Below are 24,026 nucleotides of genomic sequence, written 5' to 3'. Positions count from 1 at the left end.
AAAGCACATCTTTAAAGCTATTAAAAGCAAACAAAAACTGATCGTTAAATCATTAAAACAAATATATATGATACACATACATTAAAACAACTATTGAAACAAAGCAGGAAGGAGGGAAAAAATCTTGCACCTGTTGGTGGAAGTCAGCAGTGGAAGGGGGACAGGCAAGTCTCTCTAAAGAAAGTTGCAGAGTTTTGGTGCCATGACCAAGTTGTCCCATCTGAGGCACCCAAAGCTGAGTTTCAGAAGGTAGATTAGTAAGGCAGTCACTCCAGGTATGCTGGTCCCAAGGCAGGGCTTTAAAGGTCAATAATACCACTTGAAATTGAACCTGGAACTAGAATGGGACCTTGTGTAGATGACCAAGACTGGAGGGATATATGCACTACAACGCCACTCGAGTAAACATCCTGTCTACAATATTCTGCCTCAACTGAAGCTTCTGAACACTTTTCAAAGGTAGCCCCATGTAGAGTGTATTGCAGTTGTCAACCCACGCTGTAATGAGCATGTGCCACAGTTGACAGTTTTTTGCCCCAGAAATGCCACAGCTGGCTAACCAGTCAAAAGTTGGTAAAAGACACTCCTGACCACAGCCATCACCTGCATATCTAAGACTAGGTCTGGGTTCAAGAGTACCTCTAAACTATGGACCTATTCCTTCAAGAGTAGCACTACCCCCATCCAGAACAGGTGAAACGTTAAGTCCAGGGTCAGACCTTCTGTTCACCAGTAGCACTTCATTTTCTCAAGCTTAAACTTCAGTTTCTTAACCCACATCCACTCCAAAAGTGCCTCCAGGCACCAGGTGCAGGGTTTCTACACACTCTCTGGGATCATTTAGAAACGTGACATAATGCTGAGTGTCATCTGCATGTTGGTGACAACTCAGCCCAAATCCCCAAATTACTTTACCCAACAGTTTCATGTAGATGTTGAAAATCAGATTGGAGCCTTGTGGGACACCAGAAGTCAAAGGTCAAGAGACTCAGCCGCAGTTCCAAAGCACCTTCTTCTGAAACCTACCCTCCAAGCAGGACTAGAACCATTACAAACTAGTGCCTCCCAGTCCCAAGCTGGAAAGGTGGTCCGGAGGAATGACATGATCATGGTACTGAAAGCTGCTCAAAGGTCCAGGGGAATCAACAGTCCCACTTTGTTCATCTCCCAGTCACCAGCGCAACCAAGACTGTTTCAGTCTCATAATGAGGCATAGAACAAGGATCCAAAAACCTGATTCATTAGGAAATGCTTAAAGTCATCCAGCCACCACCTGTTCAGTCACTTTGCTCAAGAATTAAATATCTGAGTCTGATCGATAATCATTGAAATCTCCTGGGTTCGGGGTGGTGTAGTGGTTAGGAGCAGGTGCACTCTAATCTGGAGAACCGGGTTGATTCCCCGCTCTGCCACTTGAGTGTAGAGCAGGGGTAGGGAACCTGCGGCTCTCCAGATGTTCAGGAACTACAATTCCCATCAGCCCCTGTCAGCATGGCCAATTGGCCATGCTGGAAGGAGCTGATGGGAATTGTAGTTCCTGAACATCTGGAGAGCCGCAGGTTCCCTACCCCTGGTGTAGAGGCTTATCTGGTGAACAAGATTAGCTAGTGTACTCCAATGCATGCCAGCTGGGTAACCTTGGGCTAGTTACTGTTCTTTGGACCTCTCAGTTCCACCTACCTCACAAGGTGTCTGTTTGGGGGGGGGGGGGGGAAAGGAGATTGAAAGCCCCTTTGAGTCTCCTTAACCAAAGGGGAGAGAAAGGGAGAGAAAGAGAGAAAGGGGAGTTAATAAAGCCAAACTCTTATCTTCTTCTTTAGTAGAGGATACACCACAGCCTGTTTCAAGTCTGGGGAGATCATCCCCTCTCTTGAGGCATTAACTACCCTCTCAGGCCTAGTTAACCGGTTCCCATTAGCAGATTTACATAAGTGCTATTTCTATTTATTTACATTTATTCCGTGCTCTTTACAACAGTCTTTGGGTGAGTTACAATAAAAACAATACAACAGTAAAATCACAACAACAAAAATCCAACAACAGTAAAATTACAATAAAAACCCCATTCTAAAAGCCCAACACAGTCTAAAAGCTCCCGCATCCACCCACTCTGGATGGGGTTTATTTGGTAGCTGCCTGGAGTGAATGCTTCAAACATATTACAAGTTGTTTCAAAGTTCAATACATAGTATTTCCATACCAAGAGTCGCTGAATTAACAAAAAACTAGTGTTATATCAGTTTAAAGACAAAAACCATAGTTAGTGAAATTTTGTACTAGAGTAAAAGTTAGTCTTGGTGCTACAAGACTCTTCTTTCTTTTTGCTGTAATAGCCTAGCATGGCTATTGTTACCATGGAAAATTTGCCACAGCTTCTCAAAGATGGCAAAAACCACTCTGATGACCTTCAATATGAGAGAGTCAAAAGGAGTGCAATCAACCATGGGTTCCTTCTGAATTGTTAGCTAAGATAGGTATCAGAAATATTGCACTCTAATGGTTCCATTTCTGTGCACTGGTTCCAGAAGATGGTATGGAGATGCCCATGGCATCTGAAATATGGGGTTCCACAGAGTTCTTATTATCTACAGGAAACAACTAATTGGGCTGAGGTGTCATTAGTTTGTGAATAACGCCCAGCTCTTCTGTAGAGTAGGTGTCTTGAGGCAATAATGAGCCAAGAAATTGAACTATGTTCCAGATATAACTCTAGTGCTATTTGTCAATATGTTCACAGTTGAGATATTTGAACTGTTATAAGGAGCAGGTTCACAGAGATGATGATCAATCCTTTCCAATCCAGGTCTATAAAGAGAGGAGAATATCTCACCTGTAACAATAAGTGCTTTTTTAACCAGCTTTCTGTGGTTTGCCAATTGTAGCCCTTCCATCAGAAGTGTGATCTGGGTCAGTTATCAGTACTGCAATTGCAGTTACAGTCAGTCAGATTGTGATACAGTGCACTCTGTTTGGGGCTGCACATGAAGACAGGAAGTTTCACATGGTTCAAAACACAGTGGCTAGGCTGCTGAGAGTACATTACCAAGATCTCACCAATTAAGATTTTTTAAATCTTAATTAGCTGCCAGTTTGTTTCTGGGCAAAATACAAGTTATTAATTTATCATGTATTTAATGGTGATGGGTGGCCCTCCCATGTGGATTTTGAAAAAAAAATCTTCAAAAGGCCACCCAGGGGAGGATACATGTTTCTGCAAACCTGCAGTAATTTTCAGCTTTGCAGAAAGAAGTTTAAAATCGTGCCTTTAGAACATTCTCTTCTTCTCATACCATATTACAGTTTTTATATTTCCCCCTATTTTTTTTCTGATCAATTTTAATTAAAAAATTCAGTTGTCATTTTATCTCATCTTCTTTTGATGTTTCCCAGCTTTGTTTGGTTTTCCAGTTCCAGCCATCCCTGGAGAGGCATGATTTGGCCAGTTACCCACTCCGATTACATGCAAGTTGGGCTACTATAAAGCACTCTTATTTATTTAGGTAGAAAACTTTTATACCACCTCTCCAGAAACGTATCCTAGGCAGCCTACAAAATTAAAAAAGTAATAAAAACAAACCATTAGAAAAACCCAGCCTAGCATAAAAACATAAACTATAAAAACAGATGCATACATCTTAAAATACACTTTCAAAGGTAAACAGGGTTTAATTAAAAGCCTGGATAAAGAGGAATATTTTGATCTGGCACCTAAAAGAAAACAATATAAGTACCTGTAAAGCCTCAAGGCAAAGAGAATTCCACAAGCAAGAACAATTCCTGTCTCTACATCATTGAATTGATATTTGTATGTAGTAAGTAGTCCTGTAGATGTTTGAATGGAAAGACATAGTATAAATATTTCAAATAAATAAAAAGAGTATATTTTAAACCTAATATATGTTATTCATTTGACTGCCAACCAAAATAACGACAACCAGGAAGTTAATATAATAATAGTTTCCATTGGATTCCATGGGAGACACAATTTTGGGGTTCATCTTCCCTTCCACACCCAACTCTCAAAGACTTTACCCCCTATCCAAAAGATACTCTCTCCAGAATCCCAAGGAATTGTTATTCTATGAGCTATTAAAATTCTCACTTGATCATCAATCACTGTAAGGTGTAGTATATGAGCTTTTCCCTTGTTTCTCAGGATCTTCAATGAGGAAGGGTGAAGAGGGATTTTATTCTTCAAACAGTTGTGTGGGTGAAGGAAACAAAATGTTGCTGCACACCTTATGTTTCTGTATTCTATTTCTTCCATATTTATTATTGCACCCAGCTGACTTTCCACTGGTCACGACAAAATGTGCTTCCAACTTCTGCCTTTGCCTTCCCATGGATGTTTATTAAATTATCCTCACCTAGCTTGCCTGCACATGCAAACCAAGCCTTTGTCTCCTGCAGGGCAGGCAGGCAGATTGGCTGTTATCCTGGAGGAATACGCTGTAGTAGCCCTTGCTCTTCCCTTCTTCCACTATTTGTAGCAGTTGCCAAGTCTATGTGTCAGTGAATAGTCAATTGCATCTATTTTATTTCCCCACAAACACACATTACCATAGAGATTGGGGGGATTTACATCCTTTCCCATTTGTTCTGTCAACGAGTATGTGCAAGAAAAGCTCAAAGGTGCAGCCCCAAAGTATGAATAGCTCACACAGAAACAGAACCTGGTCATATATAGAATCAGTCTTCCAAAGCTTGTGGGATGGTACAATGGTTGGCATTTCTGGACACAGCAGTTCAACTTTGTGCCAATTCTATTTAGGAATAGCCACTTTCTGATCAGCATCCCTGCCTGGCTCATATCTGCTGAATCACTTTTTCCTCTTTGCTGCCTAACCTGCTTCTCAAGAAAAATAAACCAGTCAGATAAAGCATCAGAATGACTGTCAGAATGGAAGGTTTCCAACTGCTCCTGAATATCAGAAATAATTCTGTTCAGATTTGGAGCATTTTCTGTTGAATCTTGTTGAATCTTGATTAATAACATTCTAATTGCGTACCCTTGGTTGTTACAGTAACATCCCTTTACTAAGCCAGAAGGTTCCTATTCCTCCTACAGGCTTTCCAATAGTGTGGAATCTGTGCCAGCTTTCAGAAAGATGCTATCCAACATGACTTAATGATACATCATTCTATGACCTAGTGATCAGGATGCAGACAACGGGTCAAGTAGTGAAAAGCCAGAAAATCAGATCTGACATCAGCAATTAACAAGCATGCATGCAGTGTCAATCATAGTCAAAAGCAAACCTAAACCAATTAACAGATGAGGTGGAGAAAAAGCTATTATAAGATGCAGGTTAAGGATTAGGTGATGATAGCTGATAAACAGAGGAAGCCCAGGAAATAGGCTTGATCCAGTTCAAAATCAGTGTGTTGTAGAAGGCAGAATGGAACAGGAATATAGAATTTGAAGATAAAACCCATGGTTGCAACAAGGAACAAACAGTGCAATCCAAAATGGAAGGGCAAATGGAGCTTTGGAAGTGGCATGGGGTTTTGCCAACATGGATGCCCACTCCGCCAGTATAAGGGACAAATATGGCAGTAGAGGGGTTATTATGCCGGAGACAAGGCACTGCACAACTGTGTGGCACCCAAAACCAGAAGCAGCCATGCATGCTGGCACCCTTCTGCCACAGGAGCCCGTGCTGGCATGACTGGGGGCATTCCCAGGGGTAGAGCTGACTTTAATTGGCTCCCAATGCAGTTTCAGCCCAGGAACATCCCACTCCACCCCAGCTGCCATTCAGCAGCACAGACCTATGGCACCAAAAAGGACGCTGTAAGTCATATGCTGCTATGGACTTCCCAGAGAGAAAGGAGTTCCTCCTTCTCCCCCAGCACCCACACTGCCAATTGCCCCTTTGTTGGCAGCACCACATTGTTGTTCGTGGCCACTGCTCTACTCCCCCCACCCCTCTGACTGGGCTGTTAGAGGTTGATTCAGGTACATAGTAGGATGATGAACAGCAAACTACTCTCAAAGGAGCACTGCTGGCTTCCTGCTTTTGGGCAGGGGGTCACTGAGAAAAGGCACATTCACCTTCCCATTTGTGCTCCACGCCACTAACCCATGAGCATGGGAAGCTGCCCTGTGGAGACAGTGTTCAAATCTTTTGTTATTTTCATGGTAATTTCCTTCCACAAAAAATACTTGTTTATTATGCAGTCATAAAGCAGAATACTTGTTAATGAAAAAACAGTTCACATTTAATCTATTCATTATGTAGCTCAAACATATTTCATGCTTCATTTATTTTCTGCCCAAGACACAATGGCCTCAGAACCAAACTATCTTGCACCTTGGTACAGAGGCAAACGTTCTCCAAATTCTACATCCAGTGATACGCAAGCACCAACTTCATTTAATAACCGGCACATTTCTCCAAATTTAGTGTTGCACTTGAAAAACTGTCAAGATAGCACACAATTCTTCAGCCTCCAGCTCAGGGTGGTCTCTTTCCCTTTTTCCACAGTTTGATGAAAACTACATATAGGCTTCAGGTCCCACTTGATGTTTCTTCTTTTTCTGCCCAAGCTTGCTCAAGTTGGCTCAGAAGTGTCAGAAGCAGAGTATCCAGCACAGCCAGCCCTTTCCGAGAGCACCTGAGGCCCCTGCAGAAACCACCCCACCCCAAATGACATGGATTAGTCTTGCTCAAGGAACAATCACTATTCTTTCCCAAGGGCAATGGGTGGGTGCCCCTTACCTGTCGTCTAGAAGGAGCAAGCCTTGCTCCTGCAACTCTTTTACTTCATCTGATTCCCCAAACACCTTCCACAGACTGAAAGTGGGGGCAATTTGAAGCCAGTGCTGTAAGCAGAAAATCCTGTTGTCATTACTGCCTCTTGGTATTTTGAGAATTTCTAGCAGTCTGGGGTTGTTTACTCAGAATTACCCATTTTATTTCTCCATTGCACAAAACTGACTGTTATTTAGGTACAGAAACAACAGTGATTAGCCTGACTAAACATTGCAGGGAATGGGGGATAGGGTATGACACAGGGCTGCTATTTTCAGTAGCAGTAGCTGAACACTGCATTTAATTCTGAGTTGCAGGGAGGGAATAATACGGGGATCCTACATACTAGAATCTTACCTGATGTGAAATTCCTACATCCATGCGGAGTCCAAGTACCAGAACCTCTTCTAATCTGTAAAGACAACACAACACAATTAAAGGTCATAGAACTCTCCCATAATTTGAGATCAGGGTGTTTTTTTTAATTTGGCTGTATACATTTTCATCAAATTATCCCAAGTGGCTTCCTTTGACAGGAAAAATGCATTAATGAGATTTCACAATAAGAATTCCACATACATTTTTTCATTACAACAGCTAATCTTGCAAGGTAGGTTGGTATTATTTACTTAAAACATTTATGTACTACCATTCAACCCAACTCAGGGTTCCAAAAGTGGTGAATACTGAAGACAAAGAAGACAGGGAAGAGTTGGTTTTTATACCCAGCTTTTCTCTACCGAAAGGAGTCTCAAGGTGTCTTACAATCGCTCCCCCTTCCCCCACAACAGACACCTTGTGAAGTAGGTGGAAGAGAGTTCTGAGATAATATGACTAATCCAAAATCACCCAGCAGGTTTCATGTAGAGGAGTGGGGAAATCAAACCTGGTTCTCCAGATTAGGCAACATTTAAAATACAAATATTTTATATACAAAACAATTAAGTAAAAAATAAATACATACAAACACACAAATAGGGAACAGGGTTAATAACAGTAGTGAGAGAATGCAAAACCAAAAAGGCCAGCAAAGGGCAACTATAGAAGCACACAGAAGAATCTGAGGAGGAAGTTTTGCAGTGTTGTGCCATGACCAAGAAGACCAGTTCTAGCTAACTTCAGATGGTGGGGGCCCATGAAGCAGGGCCTTGAAGATGATTAGAATGGTCAAACAGGTTCATATGAACATAGACATAGGCCACCCTTAAGGTATGCTGACCCAAGCTGAACAGGGCTTTAACAGTCAATACAAGCACCATTAAACTGGGTCTGGAAGCACACTGGGAGTCAGTGTAGATCGAACAAAACTGGAGTGATATGGTCCCTATGATCCACTCCTGACCACCACTATCACCTGTTTATCCAATGGGAGGCCCAGGCTGAGCAGCACCTGTTCTTTTCAGAACATGGAAAAAACAATTCCTAAGCCAAACCACCCCCATACTAGTAGCATCTCTGTTTAGATGAGATTGACTTCCAGTTAGCCCTCCTGCACCCCAAAACTGTCTGTCAACACCTATTCACAATTCCACAGCTTCCCTGGGATCTGCTGAAAACATGAAGCAGAGCTGAGTGGTATCTGCATATCTGTGACGGCTCAACCCAAATCTCTGGATGACCTCTCCAAGCATATTCATGTAGATACTACAAAATGTACGAAGGGCAAAATGGAACTTGCAGAACTGAGGCCAAGGGGCCAATAGCAGTTCCCCAGCACCACACTCTAAAACCTACTGATCGAGCAGGACCGAAACCTCTGCAAAACAGTGCCCATTGGTATCATAATTTAAACCCATATATCAGATGAGAGGTTGTGACTCAGCAGTTATGACAAGTCTGAGGCAACAACTAAGTTTATAGCAAAGACAAAATCTGAGGTGAACATTTTCCCAGGTTATCCACTAACCTACTAGGTTTCAAAAATACCATGAAAGTATATGGAAAATACAGAAGAAACCCAACCTTGAAGCATTTCCCTGTTATACTTACCTGTCCAGTTCACTCAACGCAGTCCGCTTCCGGGTTCCATGCCCAAAGGCCAGGACCTCCTTCATCCATATATCTGGCTCCAGGGTCTGTATTCTGGCTTCTCGATGCCTCTTGCCATCTCCTGATAGCACAAACCTACCATGGGCTCCTAGGACAGAGGCAGCAAACACTGTGATTTATTCCTGATCTCTACATAAAATGGGCATGAACAGAAATTGGGTGCCGTGTGGTTTCCGGGCTGTATGGCCGTGTTCTAGCAGCATTCTCTCCTGACGTTTCGCTTGCATCTGTGGCTGGCATCTTCAGAGGATCTACAGAGAGCCACAGATGCAGGCAAAACGTCAGGAGAGAATGCTGCTAGAACACGGCCATACAGCCCTGAAACCACACGGCACCCAAGTGATTCTAGCCGTGAAAGCCTTCGACAATACAATGAACAGCAATCATTGTAGGGGTAACCAGAAGTAGTTAATTGCTAAGAGATTACTGGCAACATCCTTCCCAAACTCCTCTTGTTTGTCTGCAAAGTACTCCAGGGAACCCAACCTAGGAAGATGTTCTGACAATACATTTCCCCATGCATACTTACCTGGTCCGATCCCAATATATTGATTGCCTTGCCAGTAGGACAGGTTATGGGCACTAAGTGCTCCCTGGAGGGGAAAAAACATAAGAACATAAGCCTTGAAGAGACTATTCTGAATGCCCGTGTTATCAGATTCTGAACAGCTTTCAGTGACTGATTCCTAAGGTCACAGAGAAACTCACTTGGTCCAAAATTATTTATAGCTAAACCTTCCTTTTTCTGGAAGAAGTATTCTCACTCATTCTCAGAGACTCATTCCGCACATGCAGAATAATGCACTTTCAAACTGCTTTCAGTGCTCTTTGAAGCTGTGCGGAATAGCAAAATCCACTTGCAAACAGTTGTGAAAGTGGTTTGAAAACACATTATTCTGCGTGTGCGGAAGGGGCCAGAGAACCTGGCGCTGCTTGTCTCCTTACTCACCCTGTCTTCTGCTACCAGTTATGCCGCCATCAAACATGCTCACTTCATGCTAACAGGGTACTCTTATGGTTCCAGTGTATTAAAACAATATTGTTTATAACAGGGGTCTCCAGTATTTTTGAGCTTGTGGGGGCTTGGGAACTTTGACGTAGGGTGATGGATGCAACCACAAATAGCTGTCACAGAAGGCAGAGGCCCGCACATACAGGCAAGAAGAGGGGTAATTTAAAATATTTAGAAAGAATAATTTAGTGAGAGAGAATAAAACCAGCATTGTGGTGGCAGCTACTACCAAAACATTATTTTAATCTGTGCTGATCTTCCTTGGCCCTGCTGGGCAAGTGCCCTGTCTGACCCATCCACTTTTGAAAAACATTTGGTGGGCACCACTCTGGGAAAGCCATGCTTTACACACACACACACCTCCACCCTTCATTTTAGCATAATGAACTACTTAATTGCTTTACGTTATTCCTGTTACTTTAGGCTACATAGAACAGGAAAAGACTTACATTTCTAGCAAAATTTGAGACCTCATACTGACGAAAACCTGTATCCTGTAGAATGTGTTGTGCACACTCATACATCTCTGCTACTACATCTCCATCTGGCATGGGCAGGTATCCCTGGTAGACCTGTTTGAAAAGAGAGGTACCCCTTTCCAGGGTCAGCTGGTAGAGAGAGACATGATCATCACACATGGAGAGCAATCTCTGCAAACTCTGGACCCATGATGTAACTGTCTGTCCCGGGAGACCAAATATGAGGTCAACAGATGTATGGCCAGGAAAGAGTCTCTTAGCTTCTTCTAAGGTTCTCAAGGCGTCAGCCGCTGTGTGGTTCCTTCCAAGGAGCTTCAGGTCTGCATCATTAAGGGACTGTGTGGGAGGAAAAAGAGAGAATGTATGGCTCCCTTTTAAGGCAAAGATGAAAGTAAGAGTCTTGGGAAAAGACATAAATTGGTGAGATTATCTATAGAATTGCTAGGAGAGGTTGAAGGCAGCAGGAACAAAAGGAAGATCCAGATGAGATGTATTGACTCTATAAAGGAAGCTATGGCCCCTTAGTTTGCGAGACCTAAGCAAGGCTGTTAACAGTAGGACATTTTGAAGGACACTGGGTTCATAGGGTTGCCATGAGTCAGAAGCGACTTAGTGACACTTAACACACACGTGTCTATGGAATAGCTACATCCACGCATCCAGTTACAGTTGACACCATGCACAGAGGAATGGGGATGACAACTGAAACTGCCCTATCCTTCATGGGCTACCACACTTTTGAAGGGTGGGGGTTACAAAGTAAAACCTGTGACAATGAAGACCGGGTCTACAAAGCACCATATGGGTGCAGATAATCTCTGAAATGCCCAGGTCCTAGGCTGCATAGGGATTTATATGTCAGAACCAGCACCCTGAACTGACATGCTTCTCTGCATCATATCATCCATTAAGCAAACCCTAAGGTATGATAACACTCAGTGAATATAAGAATAAACTGTGTCTGTGTAAAAGAGAAGGCAAGACCAAGTGCAGTTATTTTTCTATTGTATCAACAATTTTCTATTCCCCATAGCTTGAAAGGAAAGTGTGAGTAGTATCTGCTTTAGGATTCAGGAGCAACAGTGGGTGAAGACAGAGAAGTCAGGGATTCAGAAAGATAAACACAATCTGCTACACTATTGTCTCCCTTTGTTTCAGGGCTTTCCCTCTTGTCAAAGTTAGATTTTAAAAAATTGTTAGATATGGCAAAATCTGCCCACATTTGTGACTAGGATAATTTTACCTTCCCCAGCAGCATGAGATCAGCTTTTTTTGTGTGTGAATTATTCTATTTGTCCTATAAGCAGTATGTTATGCTATATACCAGTTTTCTACTTGTATAGTTAAGATTCTGCAGTTGAGAGATGGTGGTTGAAGCAAGACAAAATGTGTGGGACTAGATGACATGCTGGCCTTTTCCATGTAATAAAGTGTATTACAATTTGCATAGAAGAGTTAAGCATAAGTTAGGCTTCCTTCAACATGGAATTTTTAATTTTATTGGCAGAGAGTAATACAGGTAAAACCAAATGCTTTTGTTGTCTCACTTGTATGCCAATGGAAAGGCGGTTGACACCAGCTCTCTGGAACTCTGCAAGACGTGAAGCTTCAGCTGAAGTTGGGTTGGCTTCCAATGTGATCTCCGTTCCTTCTGCTAAATGGGCACATTGAGAGATGGTGTCCAGGATATTATCAATTGTGAGTGGGCTGGCCATACTTGGTGTTCCTCCACCAAAAAATACTGAAGTAATTCTGCAAAGCCAAGAGAAGAGAAAGGGAGACACATGAGGAAACCAATCTGGAGCCATCAGGATGTCTGCCAGATTTGCCACAGAGAAAAAAATTCTTGTCATGAATTTTTCTGATTCCTATTGGATGCCATTGAAATTGCCACATTCCAGTGGGGTAGCTGTATCCAGTCTGTTAAAGTAAAATTAAACAGGAGTCCAGTGGCACCTTAATGCCCTGTGACATTTATTCCAGCATAAATTGGAATCAGATGTTGTATCTCTGGCTACCAAAAGCTTATTCAGGAAAATATTTTGTAAATCTTTACAGTATTCATGAATTCATATTTAATTTTAGAATTAAATATGTAGGCCTCACTCCTGAAAGTTCTGACACAGTAAATGCCAAAGGCTTAGTTACAAAACTCCATAGTTCTACTTTTCCCTCATCCTTTCTTATCCCCAACTATTAACCCTAACTTATAAAACTGTCCTTATCTCTTTGTGTTGTACCTACCTCTGGACCTGGCTAAGTTGAATCAATGTTTTTGTCTCCTGAATGAGGCAGTCTCTCATTCTTAGCTCATCAACATTGCGGGGAATGTACTTGTTGAAGTTGCAGTAGCTGCAGCGTTTTTCACAGAAAGGCCACTAGAAGACCAAGGAGGGAAAATTTGATTTAAAAAGCAAAAAACTTCTAGTATTTTTATTCAGCTGTAAAGGCCAACAAACACTCCACTAATCAAAAGGCAGATTAAAGTGCAGAATGTTATTTAAATCTATATCCTATTCCATCTCACAATTTCGTTGTACTTAGCATGTTTTTTTTAAATAACATTCACAATGCAAACCACATATTACACTATATATATATACCCCAAGCCATAACGTAAAGGCGACTCTGACAAGGTAGAGAGAACAGCACAAACTATTTTGGACCCCCACTAGGGAGAAAGGCAGGATATAAAGTAAATAAAATACTGAATCTCTAGTTTGGCTTGAACTTGAGGAACTGCTTTCAAATACATCATATGTTATCTCTCACTATATGGCCCCTTCCGCACACGCAAAATAATGCGTTTTCAAACCACTTTCACAACTGTTTGCAAGTGGATTTTGCTATTCCGCACAGCTTCAAAGAGCACTGAAAGCAGTTTGAAAGTGCATTATTCTGCATGTGCGGAATGAGCCTATATGTTTTTGGTCTCCAGATTACATAGTTAAAGGGCACGTCCATTTATTTTTCAAGAAGTCAGTAGGTCATGAGGTAATACATTTCAAATTAATGAACAGAAAAGAATGTTCAGGCATGATCCACAAAATGAAGTCTCGTTAGGGAAAGTGTGAGAGATGGCAGAAGTGCTGCATGAGGCAAGCTAGTTTGTATATGTCCTATGACAATGCCCCAGGATATTTTCAATCTATAAATAAACTCAGTACAAAGCTTAGAGGAGTCCTGACCGATAATTTGAATTTGGGGAAATAGCAAAGTATCCTTAATGCCATTCTAAGGGAGGCCTAATTCACAGGAGGTCAGCATAAGTGGTTTTCTAGGGCTGCTCAGATAATTAAGTTAATCTACATGCCCCAAAATATCACAAAGTAAAATTACATACTATGCACTGCAGTGGGTGGAGAAGAGAAGGCTTCACATCTTTGAGAGCTCTGTCATATAGAAGAAAACCTCTCTTGACATGGAGAACTAACATGTTTAGAAACAAACTAGGCCAAATTCCTCTGCTCTGACCTAGTTTCTATGAGCAGGATTTTTGTTTTGCATAGGGAGCACTGAAAGAAGGAATTCCTCACCTTCAACAGAAAACCTTATGACCACGGAGTACCAATTAATGTTATGAATGAAGAGCTTGGCTCTTCACAAAACAGGAGAGACAACCAGGAGTAGAACAGTTGAAAAGAGTATAAACAGTTAAATCTGAAAGGCCAGTATCCAGGATTAGGAATAAAATGCTGGACTATAATGCCAACTGCAGTATGTTCAAAGAAAGGAGAAGAAATCTTTTGAAGGTGCCTGAAATTAAGCCCATTCTTACTTTACTCAAGTGAACGCAGTGTCAGAACAGCTGCTCTTAGTTTTTGTTCTCTTTTATTGCTCAAAGCAATAAAAAATCACAAAACTACCCTGACACTTTAATAAATATTACAATCTTTATTGCTTATATTTTTACTGACGGTGGAAAATGGCTAGCTGTAGCAGCAGACGTCAACAGGGCTCACGAAAGTCACATCAGAGGTACTGATTTGTCTGTGGGTAGCAGAGGTGGGATCCAGCAGATTCTCACAGGTTCCCGAGAGTAGGTTACTAATTATTTGTGTGTACCAAGAGGGGGTTACTAATTGGTGATTTTGCCACATGATTTTTGCCCCTCCTCTCAGCAGTAGCGCGCAGAACTTGAAGCAGTCTAGCAGGAGGTGCACCGGCATGCGTGGCAGCCTGCGCCTGCATGCATTCGTTTCCCGCCCAAGGACCGGCGCAGCGGCTGCGTCCTTGCCACAGCCCGCCCAGGAATGCCCCGCCCCAGGAATGCCCTGCCACGCCCCCATTGTGCCCCACCCAGCCCCATTGGCGCTACGCCACAGTTTGAATCCTACAACCATGGGAACCTGTTACTAAAATTTTTGGATCCCACCACTGGCGAGTAGCATTAGAATTTTGAAAATATGCCACAGGCATCTCCACAAAACAACTGCTATGGGGTAAGGCATCACCAACCACAACAATGTCCTAGTGGGGCTGGAGCCAATCACAAAATGTTGTAAGGCCCCAGGCAAGGCATTCTTGTAATGGAGGAAGCTTTTTTTTTTTTTTTTTTGAACAGGTACTCTCTGAAGATTCAAAGGAGCTACTGGGGTCTTCTGCAGCATCCACTGAAGGGGAGAAAAACCAGAAACGGTTCTTTGCTTTTGGAAAATATGCTTTGCAGGAAGATCAATTAAGACAGTAGGAAACACACTGGCAATGACAACAGCAGAGAGTATTAATAATGTGTATGGGCTTCAGAAATCCTACTAATTAGTGCTATCCTTCTGTATAATTGGGTTTTTGTTACTTACAATACTTTAGAGTGATTTTGTTACTTGTTTGCAATGATATATTATAGTATTGTTTTTTATTTTACTGCTATGGCCTAGAGCGAAGGCACCTTATACATCCTATTCTAAATGTTAAGACTCTTGGCTATTAGATATGCATCTAATCAAAATATACAAACTTGGCCACAATACAAAGATCTTCTAACTAAAACAAATAATGCCTACATACTTAAACCAAGATTAAAAATATTGATAAATGATTCTCCCTGTCAATTGGTCATTTACTATCATCTAGAAACATATCTCCAAAAAGACAAAAAACGCTGGACATTTCTAGAAAGAGACACGACTTTGGACCTTATATATAGATCACCAAATAAGATGGCTATCAGGAAAATATACAACTTACTTTTAGAATTTAAGACAGTCTCGAATTTAGTAAAGGATAATATGATATTCTGGGCGAGGAATCTCAATAAAACCATACAAATGGAGACCTGGGAAAAACTCTGGAGAAACAACATCAAATTGACTTTCCACTGATAACAAAGAAAATAACGTGAAAATGTTTTACAGGTGGTATCTAACTCCTTCACGATTATCCCAAATGTACCAACATTGTTCGCCTCTCTGTTGGAAGTGTGCGGAAAGAGATGGCACCTTCTTCCACTGTTAGTGGACTTGTTCTAAAATTACACAATTTTCGGACAGAATACACAACATCATAGAAATCATATTACAAGTTTGAGAAACGACCTGACCTATACCTTCTATCGATCTGGGACTTTAATGATGCTATATTACAAAGACACAAAACACAAGAATTGTCATCTTATGATGAATGGTTGTTAAAAGTTCAAGATTACAGAACAGTCGACAAACTGACAACTTTAATACACAAAAAATGCCTTGATCCTTTTTTTATAAAGTATGGGATCCTTTATTACATTACCTATACAATTCTGACCCTAAAAATAGAATCCTATTGTTATCTGCATAGCTTAAAATTATTAACCTATTTATTATTATTTATCTATGTATATGTGTGTGTATGTATATATTTCGCACGGTATTTTGAATCTTAAACCACTTTTTCTTATGTAACTATCACTTGCAAATGTTAAGCACATTGTTTATAATTTATGTGGCAGATCATATTCTGTTATTACTGGAACCACTTTAAGTTAGATTGTCTGCCAATTAATGTGTATTCCTAAATAATAAAATAATTTTTAAAAGATTTTTTAAAAAGACTCTTGGCTATTATCATCATTAGAGTAACCACCTGAGACAGGGAAATGGTTTGTTTTATGAATGAGGTCACACTAGATGTTGAGAAGTTATACCAAAGCTAAAACCTTTCAGTCTAGAGTAGACCAGTGGAATATATACATGATTAGTGTTGGACTAGTATCTGAGAGACTCACATTCAAACTCCCGCTCTAACACGAACCCTTGCTGTGTGACCTCAGGCCAGTTTCACACAAACTCAGCCTAACACCTCACAGGCTTGTTAAGATAAAGAATGTGAGCCATTTTGGGCATCCATGGAGACAAATGCACTGCATAAAGAAAGCAAATAAATAAAAAGGAGCACTGGTAGGATGTGCTGTTGAAGGTCTGCTCTTGTTGGTAGACAATCTAGGGCAGTATTGAATGTTTTCCAGATTCAGTTGCAGAAGAATGGGTCACCAACTTCTTGTCTGATGCTCCTACAATTCCATCTTGTAGTCCTTTTTTCTAAATTTCCCTTGCTGGCACTGAAGGCACTGCACAGCTTCTCATTACACTAAATGCTCTTTATCTCCTTTCCAGCTTTAGAACAAAGAGTAGTAAAAACAAGACTGACCCCAGAAAAAGAGCCCTGTTTAAGCAACAATTTTGAAGGCTATCGTGCTTTCTTCCTTCCCTGAAAAGGTTGGGTGGGGTGGAGAGGCATGCCAGGGCTCTGCTGCCTCAAATAACAAAGCAGCGTGTCTCAAAACAAGACAGCAGTATGCCAATGGTCTCCCTCAAGGACAATCAATCGCATTTAAGACGAGGCCTCATTGTGAAAATTATAAATCACTTAAGATGTTTACAGTTCTGACCGCTAACTTTTCTACCAAACGACTGTAGGACTAAGAACTAGTTCTTTTTCACTTTCTATAGAAAATACTGGCAATTCAAGCCAATTCTTTATTCAGTCTCTTAGCCCATGGGGGTCTTCCCTCCAGTCTCAAGAATACGGGTGTAAAACGTACGGCCCGGGCCGAATCTGGCCCTTTGAGAGGGCTTGTCAAGCGGACCAGCCAGCTGACAACCCGCACCGTCCCTACACTCGCAAGGAATTCACCCCCTTCCCAAGGCCGTGCAGAAAGCTCACTCCACCTCCTGGCACATGCGCAAAGCGTGGAAAAGTTTCGTTCAACGTTCTAGAAAGTTCCGCGGTAGCCTCCTGACCGGTCTCGCCTAGTTTGGGGTCGGGGCACGCAGCAGAGAAAGGAATTACAACTTAAATGTCCCAGACGCCAAAGTTAGCTTTCATAATTTATTAACCACTGAGATACTAGACTTTCTCTCAGGAGTCAAGACTGAAGCCCCGCGCCTCGGAGGTTTTACTTCCGGGTAAACATGGAGGTGCGTCCTGTCCCAACCGTTGAATTGCACGACGGGCCTCAAAGAGCCTGCGCAAGAGTTCGCAGGGCGCATGCGCAAAACGAAACAAGCGACGTTTCCACGATGCTGTTTCTTCACCAAACGTGCAGGGACTCACGTGGACGTAGAGAGCGGCTTGCTTTTCCGGCGCCAGGGTGTGGGCTCGGGTCAGGCGGCGGGTTGCAGCAGGTCGGAGTCCGCGCAGCCCCGCTGGGATCCTGGCGCGCAGTTTGTGCAGGGCGCTCATTCTGCTGGTGCTGAGTGAGGCTTGTTCGGCGATTCTGGTGGAGGCCAAGGTCCGCCCCTGGCTATGAAAGGGGCGGGAAGAACGGGCCCACACTCCTCTTCGCGGCCGGCATGTTGGATGGAATCAGCGGCTCAGCCTCAGTTTTCAGAGGGAATATGCAGTCTGACAATGTGCGGACTATATAGTAACATAATGCATTTAAGGAACCTTTTGATTTCCTTTAAAACCAGTTGCTACGCATCAATTGAGTGTCCCTGTGGGAAATAGTCTATCTGAAAAGCTGACCATAGATACGTATTGTCGAAGGCTTTCACGGCTGGAATCACTGGGGATCACTGACCATAGATACATTAAGCACTAACTAGAAGGGCTTTCTGACATTATTTATTTATTTGTTCAATTTCGGTATACTGCCCCATCCCCAAAGGGCTCTGGGCGGTGTACAACATAATCATAAAATACAAGTAACAAGAGGGGTGTGTAAACTACAACCAAAAAATAATACCTAACATTACACTAAAACAGAATGAGCTGATGGATTAAGCCCCATAAACTTTAAAATACTAGTTTAAAACAGCGATTAATACATAAAAACAGAATCCCGCAAAAACCGTACTTAAAAATCATCCTAACGAGGAGGAGGGGGGCACGGTGGGTCCCAAAGGATAAAAAAATCCTTATCAGATTTTTATCTTGTCTGGGAGCCAGAGCTGGCTGCTTTTTTAAAAAGTCCTGTGCAATGCAATAGCCCTGGCTAGTCCTTGAATGGGACATCACTGAGGAAGCCCAGTGTTGCCATGCAAGGCAGACAATGGCAAACCACCTCCACTCGTCTCTTGTGAAAACCCCATGAGAGGTTTGTATAAGTTGGTTGCAGACAGTGTTTTCTACTGCCACAGGTGCCAAATGCATCTCAAGAGAGATGTGAGACGACTCTCTAATGACCTCAGATGTTAACTGGAACATGGTGTCCCCATTTTCATGGGTATTCAAGTGCTAGTAAGATTTGGGAACGCTTTCTGATGCTCAATGGCCTACTTGACAAGTGGCCTAACTGGGAGAAGTAGGTTGAGGAAGGGTTATTTCCTGTTAAATAGGAGCAGCAGTGGTGTAGGAGGTTAAGAGCTCATGTATCTAATCTGGAGGAACCGGGTTTGATTCCCCGCTCTGCCGCCTGAGCTGTGGAGTCTTATCTGGGGAATTCAGATTAGCCTGTGCACTCCCACACATGCCAGCTGGGTGACCTTGGGCTAGCCACAGCTTTTCGGAGCTCTCTCAGCCCCACCCACCTCACAGGGTGTTTGTTGTGAGGGGGGAAGGGCAAGGAGATTGTAAGCCCCTTTGAGTCTCCTGCAGGAGAGAAAGGGGGGATATAAATCCAAACTCTTCTTCTTAAAAGAGCAGCAGCCTGCTTCTGTCTGAAGGTTACATGTACAGAGTTCTGCACAAACCACACATAGCTGAGAATACCAAATAAGGTTTTCATATCACATGTGAACTCTTGGCCAGTGACAAAGGATTGAAAGTAGTGAGAAGAGAAAGTGCTGCTGCATGCTCAAAAGTACTCTGCCAGTTAGAAAGAGTATAGTTATAGTTATGCTCTGACCTGGATCGCCCAGGCCATCTCTGTCTGATCAGATCTTAGAAGCTAAACAGTGCCACCTCTTGGGAGACCACCAAATAATTCTAGGGTCGCTATGCAGAGGCAGGCAATGGAAAACCACCTCTGTTCATCTGCCTTGACAATCTTACATGGTCACCATAAGTCAGCTGTAACTTGATGGCACTTTACGAATGCAGAAATTATACATATATTAATAGCTATTTCTTAGTGTGTGTGCATGTTTGGTGGAGTGCTGCATAGAGCATACAGTATGTTAATTTGGAATTTTAATGATGATTTTACAGTTTTATGTTATTTAATTGTTTATCTGTTAGTTTTAAATGTGTTGTACACCGCCCAGGGCCCTTTGAGGGTGGGCAGTCTGTTAAATTGAAATTATAAATAAATAAAAATAGTAATGTAGCTCTTTTGATTGCTTGTGAATGCGGCTCTCTGCAAGTTACAGAGTACCACTGCCTTAAAAAGCTAGGCAGCAGATGGCACACCTATAGGTGTGTTGATACATGTTACCACAAGAGAGCAACCTTATCATTTGAAAATTCTGCTGGCTTTCTCCTGCCGCCCTCCCAAGGTAGAAAGCTGGAAAGGATAGACATGACATACAAAGAGAACCAAAACCTGACCTTTTTTCCTTTCCCTGAAGTAACTAATTTTCATTTCAAGTTGAGAGTGGGAAAATCACAGAAAATTGGGTGAGAGAAGTGGTCAAATGGGGAATCCTACTAAAATGGCTAGTGTTTTTTACTCCTTCCATGGGACAGAAGAATCAGTGTATGACAAAATTGTTTAAGAGGGCCTTTGGTTAGGCTCATGTTGTTTCTCACACTGCCTGGTGTTTGATTTGTTTAAATAAATATTTCCACTTGGGCCTTTAAAGAAATGAATGGGGAAATGTACTAGCCCTCTGAGTTAGGCCTTCTGTCTCCTTGTGCAGACTAAAGTCACTACATATGCCATTAGTTGATCTTGCATTCTTTCTGCAGTGGCTCCAAAATGCTAGAACTGCCTTCCTGAATGTATCAGGAAAACAGGTTTTAGGAAGCAGCATGAGGCAGAAATTCAAGTCCTTCCCTCTGTTCCCTTGCCTGCAAGGATGAGGTGGGTCATGATTAAAGACAGCTTTTTCAGTGGTGGTGCCTGGCCTTTGGAATGATGTTCCTCCGAAACTTGGCTGGTGCTTACCTTTCCTTTAGACACTATGCAGGCTTTTGACAGAAGGATTCCTTCTTTAATCTATTTTATGGTCTGTATCTAACATGAGAACTGCTTTCATGAATATCATTTTACTCTCACAACAACTATTTTCTTCAGGGTGGTTGACTCAACCTCCTCCTTTAAAGGCAGATTATTTCCCGTAGGCATGCAGTTAATTTGTGTTCACACTCTCAGGCCACATTCATTAAAAATACAATCCAAGCAAATGTGATTAGAGAGTGTCCTGGTAACATCCTAAAATTGAACTGCCAAACTAAGTGAGTCCATTACGGTGGGATGTAAGTGACTTGATCCACAAAATGCCTAGCAAATGTAGTACAGTGAGCTACCAAGAATTTCAACTCAGTTTTATTAGGGGTCAGATTTTAAAGTCCCTCCTCCAATGACTTGGAACAGCTCTTCTGCATGGCTTTACAGTCACAGACATAACAGTGGCAGATAAGTAGGTCTACTTTGCCACCATCACCATTGCTGAGTAAGGTATATTTGGTCATTCCCATCCTAAGTTTCCTCCACCTCCACTCTATCTGTCTCTCAGCTCATTTCATTCCTCCCAGCTCTTCAGTAAACTAAGTGGGGTAAATGAGCTCTACGAGACTGAACAGGGTGTATGGGAACAAATGTTTCATCATCTCAATAGATTTCCTGTCTCCCAAGACTGATTAGGCATTAATATAAATCTGTTCCTTAATTCAGGGACTTTTCTGGGGGGAAGAAGGGGGTTGAAGGAGGAAGTGATGCAACCACCCTTTAAAAAACCTTCTCTGGATGTGTATTGTTGAAGGCTTTCACGGCCAGAATCACTAGGGTGTTCTGGGTTTTCTGGGCTGTATCGACTGGAACACAGCCATACAACCCAAAACACCCTTCTCTGGATCCTTTGGATTCTGCCAATTGCCACCCAGTCTCGTGTAGCCTGTGGGAGCCAAGACAAGATTTTTAAAAAAGGAAAAGCAGCACTCTCCTCACTGTTTTGCATTTGCAGGAGACCTAATACCAAGTGTGTGTGTGGGGGGGGGGGGGCGCACTAGGGATGTGGCCTAGGGGACAAGTGGGCAGCAGTCCATAAAAATTTGGGAACCACTGCTCTAGATTCATAAACAGATAGGGATAGACCACCCAAATGGAGTTGGGACCTATACAATTATTAGTTTATCTTGCTGTCAGCAGTATTACATGCACAATTCACCGTGCTGCACCATTTGGATATGCACAGCTATATTTATTACTAGCCCTTCAAACCCTGTGATTTCCAAGATATTAACCTACATCCTGTCCAATTTCTATGGTTTGCACAAGGCAGTCACACAGCCTTTGACATAACCAAATGTAAAGAACTGTTTGGTCAGAGAGTTCAGCCACCATACTGTACACAGTAAAAGCAAAAACCTCTTCAAATTTTTGACATGTTCAAAGTTGTGTGTCTTCCATGGCTACTTTGTGTGAAATGGATACTGGGTGCAGAAAATATAATCATGCTGTGGAATGCAATATAGAATAAAGTATGTAATCCTCAAGGTCAACATGACAATGGAAGGATGGGAGAATAAATTAAGCATTTTCTTCTATGGGATGTATGAGCTTTCTCACACAAGACCACCAGCGTAGCAGAGGGAAACACCCACATTCTTGCACCTACGACAATTGCAAGCTTGCTTGCAACTATGGCGATTAAAATTTTATTTGTTTACTTATTAAGACATTTCTATGCCACCGTTCTCCCCAAAGGACCTTACAGCAATTTCTGAAACAAATCAAAATAAATAATATAATTTAAATGAGCCAGGCAACAAACAAAACTAAAACATCCTGGGTGGATCATATTTATCGGGCTGGCTGTAACTGTAAGCTGTTTTTCTTCCAAAAAAAGGTGACTCAAGGGTATTCAGCTTTAAAAAAAAATCTGTCAGCAAGAGGAAATTTCAGGTGTGGAGAATTGCCATGCTGTAATTCACATCTGACATCACCAAGCATCCGCCCCTGCCTTTCTATACCACATCCTGCAGAGAATGGGAAGGAATTCCCAATATGGAAAAGCCAGACAAGACTGCAGTTTCTACATTAGTGATCTTAGATTCACATCCCCATTGCAACAAGATTTTTGGGGAAATTATATCTGTTGACCCTGCAGGAAGGAGAAGTGGTTAGATGATGGGGGCCCGACTTCCTTCTAATAGTGACGGAGAGATAATTAACTGCTGACACCTCCCAAAACCAGATCCTCCTGAGAATTTCCCTCTTCCAGGCAAGCGTTATAAAATAATGACAGCTGGAAAAAGAACAAAGGAGATGAACAGCATCACCACTCCTTCCAGAATCATTGAAATGCAGTTAATGTTAACTTCGCGCTACAGGTAAGGAAACGGGTCCTCAGTATGGCTGTGGGAGAACAGATATTAATTTGTTGGGAAAACTCATCCATACCAAGTGACAAGAAACTGTTAAGACTGTAAGTGCATCTATTTTTTTTTTGCATGCAGCTTGGAGAGGGTGAAATCACAGAAAGCAGTGGTGTAGGAGGTTAAGAGCTCGTGTATCTCATCTGGAGGAACCGGGTTTGATTCTCCGCTCTGCCGCCTGAGCTGTGGAGGCTTATCTGGGGGATTCAGATTAGCCTGTACACTCCCACACATGTCAGCTGGGTGACCTTGGGCTAGTCACAGCTTCTCGGAGCTCTCTCAGCCCTACCTACCTCACAGGGTGTTTGTTGTGAAGGGGGAAGGGCAAGGAGATTGTAAGCCCCTTTGAGAGAAGGGGGGATATAAATCCAAATTCCTCCTCCTCTTCTTCTTCTTCAGGGGTAGATTCTTGGGAAATACTGTTACTTTTCCTACTGCCATGTGCAGTAATCTGTTTATATGGCAAGATGGCAGTGAATGCTTGATATAGATGAGTTGGAGTGGATCTCCTACCTGTCTACCATTTCATTGTCTTTGGGATTATCAGGCCAGTTATACTGAGTATGCTCTAGGGTGATCTGGCTATTAAAATCTCGAGAAAAGATTGTCAGAGATCTGGCATGGTGAATCTTGCCTCTTGGCAAGGGTACAAGCACTTGGTGTGTACAAAATGGGGCTAGCTCAACCCAATGAGGGTTATTTTTTTAAGAAACAAAAAGCTTACATAAATATAAATAGATGAGGCCAATTTCCAGATACATCATGCATTCCGTAACTGTAAGAGGAAGATCGCATGCTAAAGTGGGAATTATAGGTGACCATTGCAGAATC

The 24,026-nt window shown here is 42.2% G+C and overlaps 1 protein-coding gene across 7 annotated transcripts; it reads right to left on the bottom strand.

Annotated features, from left to right (window-relative positions):
- Positions 1-1,937: 1,937 nt before the first annotated feature.
- RSAD1 (radical S-adenosyl methionine domain containing 1) lies at positions 1,938-18,101 on the bottom strand. 7 transcript variants are annotated; one of them, XR_007244066.1, is made up of 10 exons: positions 17,829-18,099; positions 12,540-12,673; positions 11,843-12,047; positions 10,266-10,631; positions 9,334-9,397; positions 8,745-8,892; positions 7,113-7,167; positions 6,723-6,826; positions 3,732-6,627; positions 1,938-3,546 (listed from the first exon to the last, which is right to left on the bottom strand). XR_007244066.1 is itself a non-coding variant. In XM_048491520.1 (10 exons), the coding sequence occupies exons 1-10, from the start codon at positions 17,955-17,957 to the stop codon at positions 6,232-6,234; spliced, it is 1,320 nt and encodes a 439-aa protein (XP_048347477.1). In that variant the 5' UTR covers positions 17,958-18,101; the 3' UTR covers positions 1,938-6,231. The 7 variants fall into 7 exon arrangements, 6 of the variants coding, with proteins under 6 accessions (XP_048347477.1, XP_048347481.1, XP_048347476.1 ...); XM_048491520.1 differs by having other exon boundaries at positions 1,938-6,234; positions 6,516-6,627; positions 17,829-18,101; XM_048491524.1 differs by adding an exon at positions 16,501-16,635 and having other exon boundaries at positions 1,938-6,627; positions 17,829-17,959.
- Positions 18,102-24,026: the final 5,925 nt, after the last annotated feature.

This window comes from Sphaerodactylus townsendi, linkage group LG03 (genome assembly GCF_021028975.2).
Source record: "Sphaerodactylus townsendi isolate TG3544 linkage group LG03, MPM_Stown_v2.3, whole genome shotgun sequence".
Lineage (NCBI taxonomy): Eukaryota > Metazoa > Chordata > Lepidosauria > Squamata > Sphaerodactylidae > Sphaerodactylus > Sphaerodactylus townsendi.
This window is presented reverse-complemented; position numbering and strand designations above follow the sequence as displayed.